The sequence below is a fragment of the Chiloscyllium punctatum genome, chromosome 38 (assembly GCF_047496795.1).
Source record: "Chiloscyllium punctatum isolate Juve2018m chromosome 38, sChiPun1.3, whole genome shotgun sequence".
Classification (NCBI taxonomy): Eukaryota; Metazoa; Chordata; class Chondrichthyes; order Orectolobiformes; family Hemiscylliidae; genus Chiloscyllium; species Chiloscyllium punctatum.
The window spans coordinates 32,652,520-32,664,941 of NC_092776.1; the positions used below are offsets into that span (position 1 = coordinate 32,652,520).

General features: G+C 39.9%; 2 protein-coding genes across 4 annotated transcripts in view; one reads left to right on the forward strand and one right to left on the reverse strand.

Moving 5' to 3' along the window:
• LOC140463508 (uncharacterized) overlaps nt 1-10,568 on the reverse strand; it is a 30,247-nt gene extending 19,679 nt beyond the window's left edge. The window contains exons 1-2 of one of the 2 annotated variants that reach the window (XM_072557565.1): nt 2,275-10,568; nt 1,037-1,762 (exon numbers count right to left, since the gene is read on the reverse strand). In XM_072557565.1, coding sequence (XP_072413666.1) covers nt 1,037-1,165 — 129 coding nt within the window. In that variant the 5' untranslated portion in view covers nt 1,166-1,762; nt 2,275-10,568. Of the gene's footprint in view, nt 1-1,036 lie in introns of both variants that reach the window. The other variant, XM_072557564.1, reaches the window with a different exon arrangement.
• A 77-nt stretch (nt 10,569-10,645) lies between these two features.
• The window catches only part of edrf1 (erythroid differentiation regulatory factor 1), a 66,647-nt gene continuing 64,870 nt past the window's right edge, over nt 10,646-12,422 (forward strand). The window contains exon 1 of one of the 2 annotated variants that reach the window (XR_011954690.1): nt 10,646-11,009. Coding sequence is in view for 1 of the 2 variants with exons in the window: in XM_072557566.1 (XP_072413667.1) it covers nt 10,905-11,009 (105 nt within the window). In the remaining variant the exon portion in view is untranslated. The remainder of the gene's footprint in view (nt 11,010-12,422) is intronic. The other variant, XM_072557566.1, reaches the window with a different exon arrangement.

Here is a 12,422-nt window from a genome sequence, read left to right on the forward strand (position 1 = left end):
GGTCAGAACCACATACATTTTTTGCTCAAGTTTTGTCTTCTGGGAAGATATCAAAAGAGTCATTATCTTTTTTTTTTAAATGAAAGAACCAGCCACCAAATGACAGTTATAGACTAAGAATGTTCTTTCTGCCCTAGGAGAAGTCCTCTCCTGCATTCTATTTCCATGGCTCAGAGACTTGTAGCTCTTCCACTGTATGCAACCAAAACGAAAAACTGAATGGATCAACCAATGTCAGCCTAAATTGAATTTATTCTGTGGTTAGAGGATGAGGAGATTCCTCATATAGCCTGAGGAAGGTAAAACGCAGTGAAACGTGAATCTGGTATGACTGACATCATTTTGGTTATCATGTTATATGGCTCTTGTGAAATAATATCCTTATTTGTTTACGGTACGAGAACATTTTTATTCCTAATGTTGTCCAATTCCTTATAATATCTCCAGTGTATTAGCAACAAAAATCAACCATGCTGCATTACAATGATTTTTGACAGTTGAAAGGTTCACAAACAACAATTTAGTATCTGGCTTTCCTTCTTGGAAGTACATAACTTTTTCAAATACTTCGTGCAACTTTGCGGATTGCGGATTCTATGATATAAGAAACGTAGGCTCCAGATGTTAATAAAACTGTTGTATTAATGGTGGTATTTCGTAATATGTTCGAATTAACGTAAATTAGAAATAAAAGAACAAAATTCCCCCCACCCTTAACGTCAAATTAAAATTAATAAATCAATTTTACTATTTTTAAGATTAAGTCCATTAATTTCCCTACCCATTTTCCATCGTTTTGGGTGCTCGGATTACAGTTCCTTCCTTTAGACATTGTCTCCCAGACTTGTTATTACTTTAGACAACAACTGAGATTCTCTTCAAGGCGACTTTGTTTCTACTGTAACTGGGTACGCGGCATTCCCGAACAACGGAAGGAACGCTTCCCTGGTATCAGTAACAAACGAATCAAATAATGGTCAACAAATGTTCCATTAATGTTAACAAAATAATCAACAAAATGTAATCACTTCGATACCAATGTTCCGAAGCTCTCTCTCCTCGGTGTGTCGTTTTTAGGCTTGAGCATCAGGTTCAGCTTGAATAGTTTACAGAAACCATGGGAACAGAGGGCACACCCTCCAGGGCGAGCCCTATCCAAAATCATACTGTGCTTTGGAGATCCGTCTTCGAAAGAAAACACTCCTTCCTAAACCATACTCCAGTGGCACCATTTTATCTTAAAAATCAGTAACTGATTTGAATGCCATAATTGAAGTCAGATTGAACAATGCAATTCCCACTTATGCACAGCGCTCCTCCGAATTATTTCAAATTCAGATCTTAAATAGTTTATTTGCATCCATCTGGAGCTTTCGAAAATCAGCGGTGGATGTCGTATGCTGGTGATGCTCATTGTGAGGGCAGGAATGTTATGCCACATACAATGTATTATTCTGTTGTTAAAGTTAAAATATTTATTACCCAGTCTTAAATCTAGTTTGTGTGAAAGTCTTACTGGTCGTGTGGGAAAGGGAGACAATATATCCTGTCACATGGCTTCCTGAACAGATCTCGAAATCATCAGGCAAAGTGTCTCATGCCAGAACTTAAAATACATGCACCAAGATGTAATTTGACTTGTGGAGAAAAAGGTCTTTCTCATCGATCCATCCCACACGGTGGAGTTTCAGTCCCTCTGCATGTTGCCCTGGAGGTAGCTGTGAAGCAGAAAAGGCCTTGTTCACCTTCTTGTGGAATATGCCTTTGTAAAGAAGGTGTGGAGAGAAATTGTATTTTTTGTCAAAATTCATCCTGATTTCTATTGCAGACAAAACAATATCCCACTCTATTGATCCAATGAAATATGGCACTTTTTAATTAGATACTGTAGCATTTTAACCTAACATTAAGGTGTCAGATGTGACATTTTGATCTATTTGAAACAAGTGCAGCAGTTCAAGGCAGCAAAAGGGTTGTGAGGAAGGCAATTATTAATCCCTTAGGTTCTTCAAATAATATAATGAGATGAAGGCAAAGAGCAAATGTGACAATATGCATACTACATTTAAATTTGAAATCATATTTTCCAATCTTACTTATAGAGTCATACAGATGTACAACATGGAAACAGACCCTTCAGTCCAACTCATCCATGCTGACCAGATATCCCAACCCAATCTAGTCCCACCTGCCAGCACCCGGCCCATATCCCTCCAAATCTTTCCTTTTCATGTACCCATCCAGATGCCTTTTAAATGTTGCAATTGTACTAACCTCCATCACTTCCTCTGGCAGCTCATTCCATACACGTTCCACCCTCTGCGTGAAAATGTTGCCCCTTAGGTCGCTTTTATATCCTTCCCCCCTCACCCTAAACCTATGCCCTCTAGTTCTGGACTCCCCCACCCCAGGGAAAAGACTTTGTCGATTTATCCTATCCATGCCCTTCATGATTTTATAAACCTCAAAAAGGTCACCCCTCAGCCTTCGACACTCCAGGGAAAACAGCCCCAGCCTGTGCAGCCTCTCCCTGTAGCTCAAGTCCTCCAACCCTGACAACATCCTTGCAAACCTTTTCTGAACCCTTTCAAGTTTCACAACATCTTTCTGATAGGAAGGAGACCAAATTGCATACAATATTCTAACAGTGGCCTAACCAATGTCCTGTACAGCCACAACATGACCTCCCAACTCCTGTACTCAATACTCTGACCAATAAAGGAAAGCATACCAAATGCCTTCTTCACTACCTTACCTGCGATTCCACTTTCAAGGAGCTATGAACCTGTACTCCAAGGTCTCTTTGTTCAGCAACACTCCTGAGGAACTTAGCATTAAGTGTATAAGTCCTCCTATGATTTGCTTTCCCAAAATGCAGCATCTTGCATTTATCTAAATTAAACTCCATCTGCCACTTCTCAGTACAATGGCCCATCAGATCAAGTGTCTGTACAAATATGTCACAACAGTGCAATCGATATATTTATTTCTAGAGATTTTTGTATTTTTCTGTTTATGTCTATGTTTAAATAAACATCTTTCAAAAGCTGCACCTACACAATTGTGAAAATAAGAGTCACTTTGATAACAGCAACTTGCTCCAAACACCATGGCCCAATGTTTGAGTCATTAGATCTGGTACACAAAATAATAACATGTTGACTTTAAGAGTAGTTTAAAAATAAATTTTCCATGTTGATGTATAGTACACAAACTAATAATAAAATAATTAATATTACACTGCAGCTTCATTCTTTTTTTGTTAGCATCTGGGGTTGTGTTAGTGTTTATGTGTTAAAATGCAGTCATACTGGAATATAGTTTGGGTAGTTACGACTTAGAATAAGAGGGAGAGTCTTCTATCCTTCTACTGTCTAACATGCTTTTGTAACCCAAATTTGCTGTGCTCATTTGCACGTGTACAGGAAGTCCCCAGGTGACAAATGAGTTCTGTTTTTAAGTCTGTTCATAAGTCGAATTTGTATGTAAGTCAGAACAGTTACATAGGGTTCACATCTAGTGCCAATTAGTCAAATGTTTGTCTTAGTATATAGTATATATTTTACCTAAAACATCTTAAATATAATAATATAGTAATAATAATTAATGTGACTACAGTACAGTATTTATAATTGAGAGAAAGAATGTGTGTGTACGTATAGGTATATATAAAAAAGAAAAAATTCTTAAACTGTTTAAATAGAAAAGGTAATGATTAAAGGTTAACACTTACTCTCGTTCCAATCAATATCTTGCATACTGGAAGGGGCCTTAATTCATAATTAAGATGACTTTATTAATTGGTTGATGGGCCGTGTGTTGGAGAGGATGGGTCTGGTGCGGGACAGCCAGGGATTGATACTGTTACTGGAATGTCAGTGTCCGATTCTGCTGCTGGAGACTGGGGGTTTACTTCTGAAGTCAATTTCTTAAAGATCAAGGGTGGCTTGAACAGAGCCTTTCTTTTTATCATTATAAATGGCTTTGTAGCAACTGACGCCATTGGTAACTATCCGTTGGTGAACCTCTCTGCATTAGGATCTTGTACCTCTAACATTACCATCCCTGTTTCAATGAGATGAAAGGCTTCAGCTAAAACTTCTTGGGTTCTGGGGTTTCTAAGTCCCAGCCTTCTTCCTCAAATGCTATCATCTGCTGCTTCAGTTCCATAAGGTCCTCATTGGTCAGTTCTTCAGCATGGGATTCAAGCAAGTGTCAGACATCATCTTCATTGATGTCTAAATGCAGTTTATTATTACCAATATCAAACACAGCTTGCCTGGCTTCGGGCCGACGAACCGCTGAAAACAGGCAGTGCTTTGAGTGTCGCGCAAATCAGTCCGCCCGTTTGTTAGTACAAACCACTGTATGTAACTCGATTTTTAAAATAATAATAAGCTTTACGGAAGTCGGTTCTTAAGTACAGGTGTTCATAAGTCGGATGTTCATAACCCGGAGAAAGACTGTACTTTGCTTGCTACTGCAATATTTCTCTACTCCCAGTTTGATCTTGTTATAAAGATGCTTCATTTTCTTTTAGGATTGATACTTAAAGGATTGTGGCAGGATTTGGAATACTGAGAAAAACTTGTTTCTTTAAACATTGAGAGGACGCTGGGAATCGTTAAAACAAAAACAGTTACATTCATGTTTTAATAGTGGAATAGTGGGAATAAACACAAACAATGCACTCCTTCAAACTTGATTATGACATAAAATTAGGGGCTTATGGGATAGCTCAAAGCCAAAACAAAAGTCGAATTGAAGTGGGGTAATAATAAATGAAAAGAATTAAAGGAAAGACACCAAAACTTCTTGTGCTTTGAAGTAAAGCTAATATTTTAACAGAAGCAAATTTGTGCAGCAGCCTTAGATAGATTACAATTCTTTAAAGGAATTATCTATCGCACAACTGCTGACTGTGGTTGAGCATTTCCAGTTAGATATTAGATCAAAATCTAGGAAACCTGAATTTCAGAAATTAGTGTTTGGAAAGTTAAAAACTGAGTAAAAGAGCCAGAGTGACAAATAGAAACAGAAGAAGACAATGTTTGACTGGTACAGATGTAGTTGGACAAAATGAAGTTAGAGCTAGCATTTCAAAGAAAGAAGTACCAGTGGGGAGCTGCTTAAATTTGTGCACACACTCCCAAAGGCTGATAAGGATACAGATGCATTTTAATTTTATTTTCAGAAGAGAGCTAGACAATGGGGTGGCCAAATGTATTGTGGACATTGCTCGTGCAAAGCAAGCTAACTAGCAGAGCTTTCCAAGGAAGTTTCTACAGATTATGAGATGGCAAAGAAGACTACTCTTGCTGCATATGAGTGGTCCCTGAGATTTACATGCAGAAATTTCAGAATGTCCAGAAGCAACCTTGGCAGACTTATGGAAAATTTTGAGAGAGTTGAGCAAATTAACTTTGACCATTAGATATAGGCACCTTCCAAATGTAGACATTACAAATGAGAGCCATAATAATCCTCCTAGAGGAATTTAAAAATCAACACTCTCCATTAGAAATAATCCACACAGAGAACCAGATTACAAAAACTAGACATGTGAAATTACTGTTGATTGAGTTTGTCCACAAAGCCAAACACTTTTTCCATCACCACCACAAATCTGAGGATTGTTTAAGGACCTCTTCCTGAGACCACAAGGGTGCTGAGGATGGAAGTGATGCTTGAACACAAGTATTTTCATTGTCACAAGATTGGTTGCATTCATGTGGATTTAAGTTGCACGAAAATCCCATGGGACTTAGAGGGGTGCATGTGCAAAATGAATGCAAAAGGCCCTTACCCTGAGAACAGCAGAGCACGCTGTGGCTCTGGCTGCAGTTGTGAAGCCAAGTTCAAGCACCACTTCTGAATGAGGTACATAAGAGCTACAGGGAATGCTTGTTGAAAAGTATCTCCTTTTCATTCAAGTGAAGTAGGTAGTCCTATTATTATACTTTGGGAATGATTTGCCAGAGGTAACATAGTAGCTTCATCAATAATCACAGAAAGCAATTAGAGAAGTTGCAGGAAAAGATTCCAGGATTTTTGCCTTCATGTGTAGTGACTTGAGCAATGGCTAAACAAATTCACATGTTTGAGGCCAAATTTGCACAACAGATATTTGGCTTTCTGAAACTTTCTTTGGGAAGTTGAATAATCTGAAGGAAATGTTCATAAATCTCTGATCAAGGTTCAGCAAATCAATCAAGAATTAAGAAGTATAATCAGCTCAAACTGAAATTTATGCAGAGATAGCATTCTGAAACTTTTATATTAAAAATATCATTTTAATGAGGAAATGAAGACCTCCTCGCAGACCTGCGAATGAAGATAGATGGTGGTTCACTAGATAGTGATGCTGCACAAATAGCATCAGGAGATATTAAGGATATCCAATTAAATTCCTACATAATACATACAGGGATCCAGAAGGTCCAAACCTGAATAAGTTGACATTTTTCTTGCCAGGTCTTCAAATGAATATGGTATAGCTTGTTTAAAAATGTAATATACCTGCTAGATTGTAAGAACACTACAGCTGCAAGATGAACTAGACTAATTCCCACGCCAATTTTTGGGTAATCAGTCATTGGGATGATGGCAATCTATATGGGACTTCTACTGAAAACAGGAGTGGAAAACCAGTATATCCATAATTTTTTGATTGACTGCTAATTCCTCAAGGACAATTTTTGTCAAGCTAATTATGGAGAGGTTAACAGAGTTTTTCACTCAATATGGATTAACAATTAATATCCAGCTGGATTGAGGTTCCAATTATATGTCTAAAACTTTTCACGACATAATGAGCAGTCTGCGTGTAATTCCTCAGCATGCCACCCACAGACACAAGGGGCTTTAGAACAGGTCAATCAAACACTCAGAATGATGATTACGGTATAATATCTTCTGTTCCCAATTCATATTGAACCATAATTATACAAATGATAATAGACTTCAGTTATGTGGATCCTCTGGCAAGTGGATCAGTGACAAGATCTGACAGATTTAAAGTAGTTGCCATAAAGTCTAAACGGGAATAAAACCCAGAGGCTTGCTAGGATCAAAATGCACACCCTGAAAGAGTGGTGGAAGCCTCTAAAATACCTTTGGCACTCCTAAGAAATAACTGGGCAAGTGATGGACTAATTTTCAGGTTTATGGGAAAAATACCTGCAGTATGAGACTAAATCAAACAATTTTTTTCAAAGAGTGACAAAGATGTAACAGACCATATGACTTTCTTCTGTCCTGTAAGATCTATCATTCCATTTGTCAATAGTGTCCATTAAAAAATACAAGGTAGTTTGTATATCTGCCATTGTGCACAATTTACAGCAGCACTTTTTATAATATGTGTTCCAGAGTGTTCTTAAACACAACCGAATCAATGGGACATTTTTTCCAACTATTAACCACCACCAGTAAATCACCTGTGTAACCAACTAGATATTTATGGACAATGTAAACCATCAGAAGTGAGGGAGTGGTAGGGAGAACAGGAAGGGGCGAAAGCAAAATCAAGTTGAAGGGTAAAATAAAGCACTGAAGTCCCCATGGTACCCACCTCTCTCTAAAGGCATCAAGAATATTGGTGGATACAATGTGCTCCCTCTTCAATGATACCCAGACACAAACATAAACAGAGACTCTACTATGTTTTCCTAAACAATCTGTTCACAGATGTTATGACACACCTCTGGGGAAGGTGAGAATTGTCGGCAGGCCTCCTGGCTCAAAGGCAGGGACATGAGTACTGTACCACAAGGGTCTGTCTGACAGAAGCTCTTTAGATATTTTCTGAGCAACCTTTTCAGATATGGTTTTACACACCTCTGGAACAGATTGAACTTGAACTGTGACCGCTTGGTTCAGAGGTAAGGACATTACCATTGCACCACAAGAACCTGTGTAGCTAATTAAATACATTCAAGCAAAGCCCATGCAAACCGTCAAAAGTGATGGGGAGATGGGGAGGAAGGATAGAGACTAAACTAAAATGGAGTTGAAAGGGGGAAAAAAAGCACTTATATTCCATGGTACCCACTTCTCTCGAAAGTCAACAGAGATTCTTTATTTTAAAAAGCTCTTTTTTGTTTTATCTGCAATTTAACAAATCGATTAATAGTTAAGTAAAATTGAGAATACATGAATGATGGGTAGTCTGCCCTTGATTCAAATTTGTTCAATTCAAAACATTTAATTCTCATTTGCATCACTAAATTCCCACTTTGCTCCATTTGTGTTGATTAATTCAAATTACTGGCTAATTTCAAGCTCAATTGTAAAAATTGTGCCCTGATGATACAGGTCACTGAACTGAAAGGTTAACCCTAATTCTCTAACAAAGAATGCTGTTATGATCAACATTTGGCGTTTTAATAGTTGAATTATCAGTAGACTGCATAATCATTTTCTGTAGTTTGTTTTCATTTCAGTTTTTCATCAGTCATATTTTGATGTCAAATGTTATGTATCTTTTATTTGTCTCAACAGAAATAGCAAACATTAACATTCCTGGAATATATAAATCCCAAAGCTTATCTCACCAATATACTGCCCTTTAGTGAAAATGAACTCAAGCATAGTATCAACTGTGCTGAAGTCATCAGTATTTTCCAGTGTATGGATTGCACTACATTTCAGGAATATTTAAACATTAGCATGAAATTTTGTATTTTCCTGATGCTACAAAATCAAAAGAAAATGCAGTATTTCGTGAAATACAGATATTTACGTATAAAGTGTGTAGTTTACTTCTAACCATAGCTACATTTATACTGCTTTTGGGTAAATAAGTGCTGACATCAGAATAAACAAATGTTATTCATGAGAAACAATCCTAATCACTTTTTTTTAGTCATAAAGATCTTGAATATTGCTGAACAGAGGGACTTGCTGCTTATGCTTTTTTTTGCTTTCCTCTCCCAGGGCCAACACAAGAAAGCCAACCTTCAAATGATAACAACAGTTTATGCTACAGGAGGAAAATGGCAAGACATCTCTGACTACCCAGAGTGTTGCCATGGAAAAAACAGCCAGGAACTCAGACTCCCTAATCACCCAGGTAATTCAGAAAAGGTGCAAGACTTGAACATATCTGTTTTGTTAGAGAATTGATCCCTGAAATTAATATATGTTGTTTTCAGCAAGGCTAGATGAGTTACTTTACAAGTTTAACTGATACTTTAAATTGCAGTTTTTGTAATCTGTTAGCAGGTTATAGAGTCATAGAGGTGTACAGCATGGAAACAGACCCTTCAGTCCAACCCATCTATGCTGACCAGATATCCCAACCCAATCTAGTCCCACCTGCCAGCATCCGGCCCGTATCCCTCCAAACCCTTCCTATTCATATACCCATTAAAATGCCTCTTAAATGTTGCAATTGTACCAGCCTCCACCACTTCCTCTGGCAGCTCATTCCATACACGTACCACCCTCTGTGTGAAATAATTGACCCTTAGGTCGCTTTTATATCTTTCTGCTCTCACCCTAAACCTATGCCCTCTAGTTCTGGACTCCCCCACCCCAGGGAAAAGACTTTGTTGATTTATCCTATCCATGCCCCTCATGATTTTATAAAACTTCTATAAGGTCATCCTTCGGCCTTCGAACCTCCAGGGAAAACAACCCTAGCCTGTGCAGCCTCTCCCTTTAGCTCGAGTCCTTCAACCCTGACAATATCCTTGTAAATCTTTTCTGAATCCTTTCAAGTTTCACAACATCTTTCTGATAGGAAGGAGACCAGAATTGCACATAATATTCCAACAGTGACCTAACCAATGTCCTGTACAGCCGCAACATGGCCTCCCAACTCTTGTACTCAATACCAATAAAGGAAAGCATACCAAACGCCTTCTTCACTATCCTATCTACCTGCGATTCCACTTTCAAGGAGCTATGAACCTGCACACCAAGGTCTCTTTACTCAGCAACACTGCCTAGGACCTTACCATTAAATGTTTAAGTCCTGCTAAGAATTGCCTTCCCAAAATGCAGCACCTCATATTTATCTGAATTAAACTCCATCTGCCACTTCTCAGCCCACTGGCCCATCTGGTCAAGATCCTGTTGTAATCTGAGGTAACCCTCTTCGCTGTCCACTACACCTCCAATTTTGGTGTCATCTGCAAACTTACTAACTTTACCTCTACCCAAATGAAGACCATCTCCAACATTTCAATTTGGATTTTTGCAAACATCGACTGGTTGACAATCTGCACTCCGCCGATTACAAACCACCAAAAAGGCATCCTGTTTGATTCAATCAGTTGACCGTTTGGACATGTATCTGGATTTCAGCGCCGGGTACAAATTGATAAAGTTCTGTTCACCATTATAACAACTGAATGTACTTTCCCTACTCTTTTAGATTAAAGAACAACAAAACGCTTTGGGTGAGGAAAGGGGGGGGAGGAGTGGTAAATCGCAAGATAGTGAAAGTCAGAATGGAAATATGTTCTTTCCTCCGTGTGTATCAGGATGTCTCCTCTGCGATGGGTACGAGGAATTGCAGACCTCCCCTCTCCGCTTTCCGGGCTGCGACCGTTACTGACGGAACTCCGACCGCCGCCGGAAGCTGGGTGGCGGACTTCCGGCGCCTGGCCGCGGCTCGTGCGGCCGACGTTTCTGGTGACAGCGGTGCCGCTGCGCCCGCGCTCGGGGGACGGGGGGAGAGGTGTGTGGGGGCTGGGAGCGGCCGTTTCTGCCGCCGACCTGAGCGTCTCTGGCTGCTGCCACGAGGGCAGCAGAACACTCCGTCCGCCCTTGGTGCCAAGTTTAAACCCGCTCCTCGTCCGCTTGATTCGTAATGACTTCTAGAACGTTCTGGGCAAGGAAGCGGTTCGTGTTTTTGCCCGGAGTTACCCGTCTCCGCCACGCTGTCGAGTAAAACGATGGAGGGAAGGGAGTGTGGGGCGATAGCCAGTGGCTCTGTCCCTCGGAACACTGAGATCAGGGAGAGTAGCAGCAACAGTAGGGAAGCTTGTGACTTGAAGCAGGTAGGTAGGAGTTCCCTTGTGCTTTCTCGAAACTTTTTTTTAATTTTGAGATTGCTCTCTTACCGCTGTCCACCTGAATGCATCCCTCATCAGTTAACTGTCCACACCCGCTTATCCCCTACCCCGGAGGATCCTGGTTATTTCTCAAAGGACAGAGCGCAGAAAACCCTCGAAATTGACCATTTGCCTGCAACTCCTCCTGATAGTGTAAACATTGGGTATAGGTGTATACAATGAAAGTTTTAGCGATGGGTTACTCTGTTTAAGTACAATTTATGGTCATGGGAATGGTGCCTTTGAGGATGTTGAAACTCAGATGAAAGGTGACTTCAAATGGAAGTTCCAGGGAGACTTGAAGAAAATCAGTTTGCCGGCTGTGGGGATCCTGAGGGACAGGATTTACATGTATTTGGAAAGGCAATGCCTGATTAGGAATAGTCAGCATGGCTTTGTGCATGGGAAATCACGTCTCATGAGCTTGATTGAGTTTTTTGAAGAAGTAACAGACGATTGATGATTTATCATTTGTATAAATGGCTTGGATGTGAACATAGGAGGTATAGTTAATAAGGTTGCAGATGACACCAATATTGGAGGTGTAGTGGACAGTGAAGAAGGTTACCTCGGACTACGATGGGATCTTGGTCAGATGGGCTATAAGCTGATGGAGTTTAGATAAATATGAGGTGCTGCATTTTGGAAAGGCAAATCGGGGCTCGTACACATAATGGTAAGATTCTGGAGAGTGTTGCTGAACAAAGACCTTGGAGTGCAGGTTCATAGCTCCTTGAAAGTGGAGTTGCTGGGAGATAGGATAGTGAAGAAGGTGTTTGGTATGCCTTCCTTTATTGGTCAGATCATTGAGTATAGGAATTGGGAGGTCATTTTGCAGCTCTACAAGACATTGGTTAGGCCACTTTGGGAATATTATGCGCAACTCTCATCTCCGTCTTATCGGAAGGATGTGAAACTTGAAAGGATTCCAAAAAGATTTACAAAGATGTTTCCAGGGTTCAAGGATTTGAGCTATAGGGAGAAGTTGAATAGACTAGGGCTGTTTTCTCTGGAGCATCAGAGGCTGAGGGATGACATTGTAGAAGTTTATAAAATCGTGAGGGGGATAGTTAGGGTAAATGGACAAGATCTTTTCCTTGGGTTGGAGTCCAGAACTGGAGGGCTTAGGTTAAGGGTGAGAAGTTTAAAAAGGATCCAAGGAGCAACTTTTTCATGCAGAGGGTGGTGCATGTATGGAATGAGCTGCCGGAGGAGGTGGTGGAGGCTGGTACAATCGCAACATTTAAAAAGTATCTGGATGGGTATATGAATAGGAAGGGTTTAGAGGGATATGGGCCAAGTGTTGGCAAATTGGAATACATTAGGTTAGGATATCTTGTCAGCATGGACCGAAGGGCC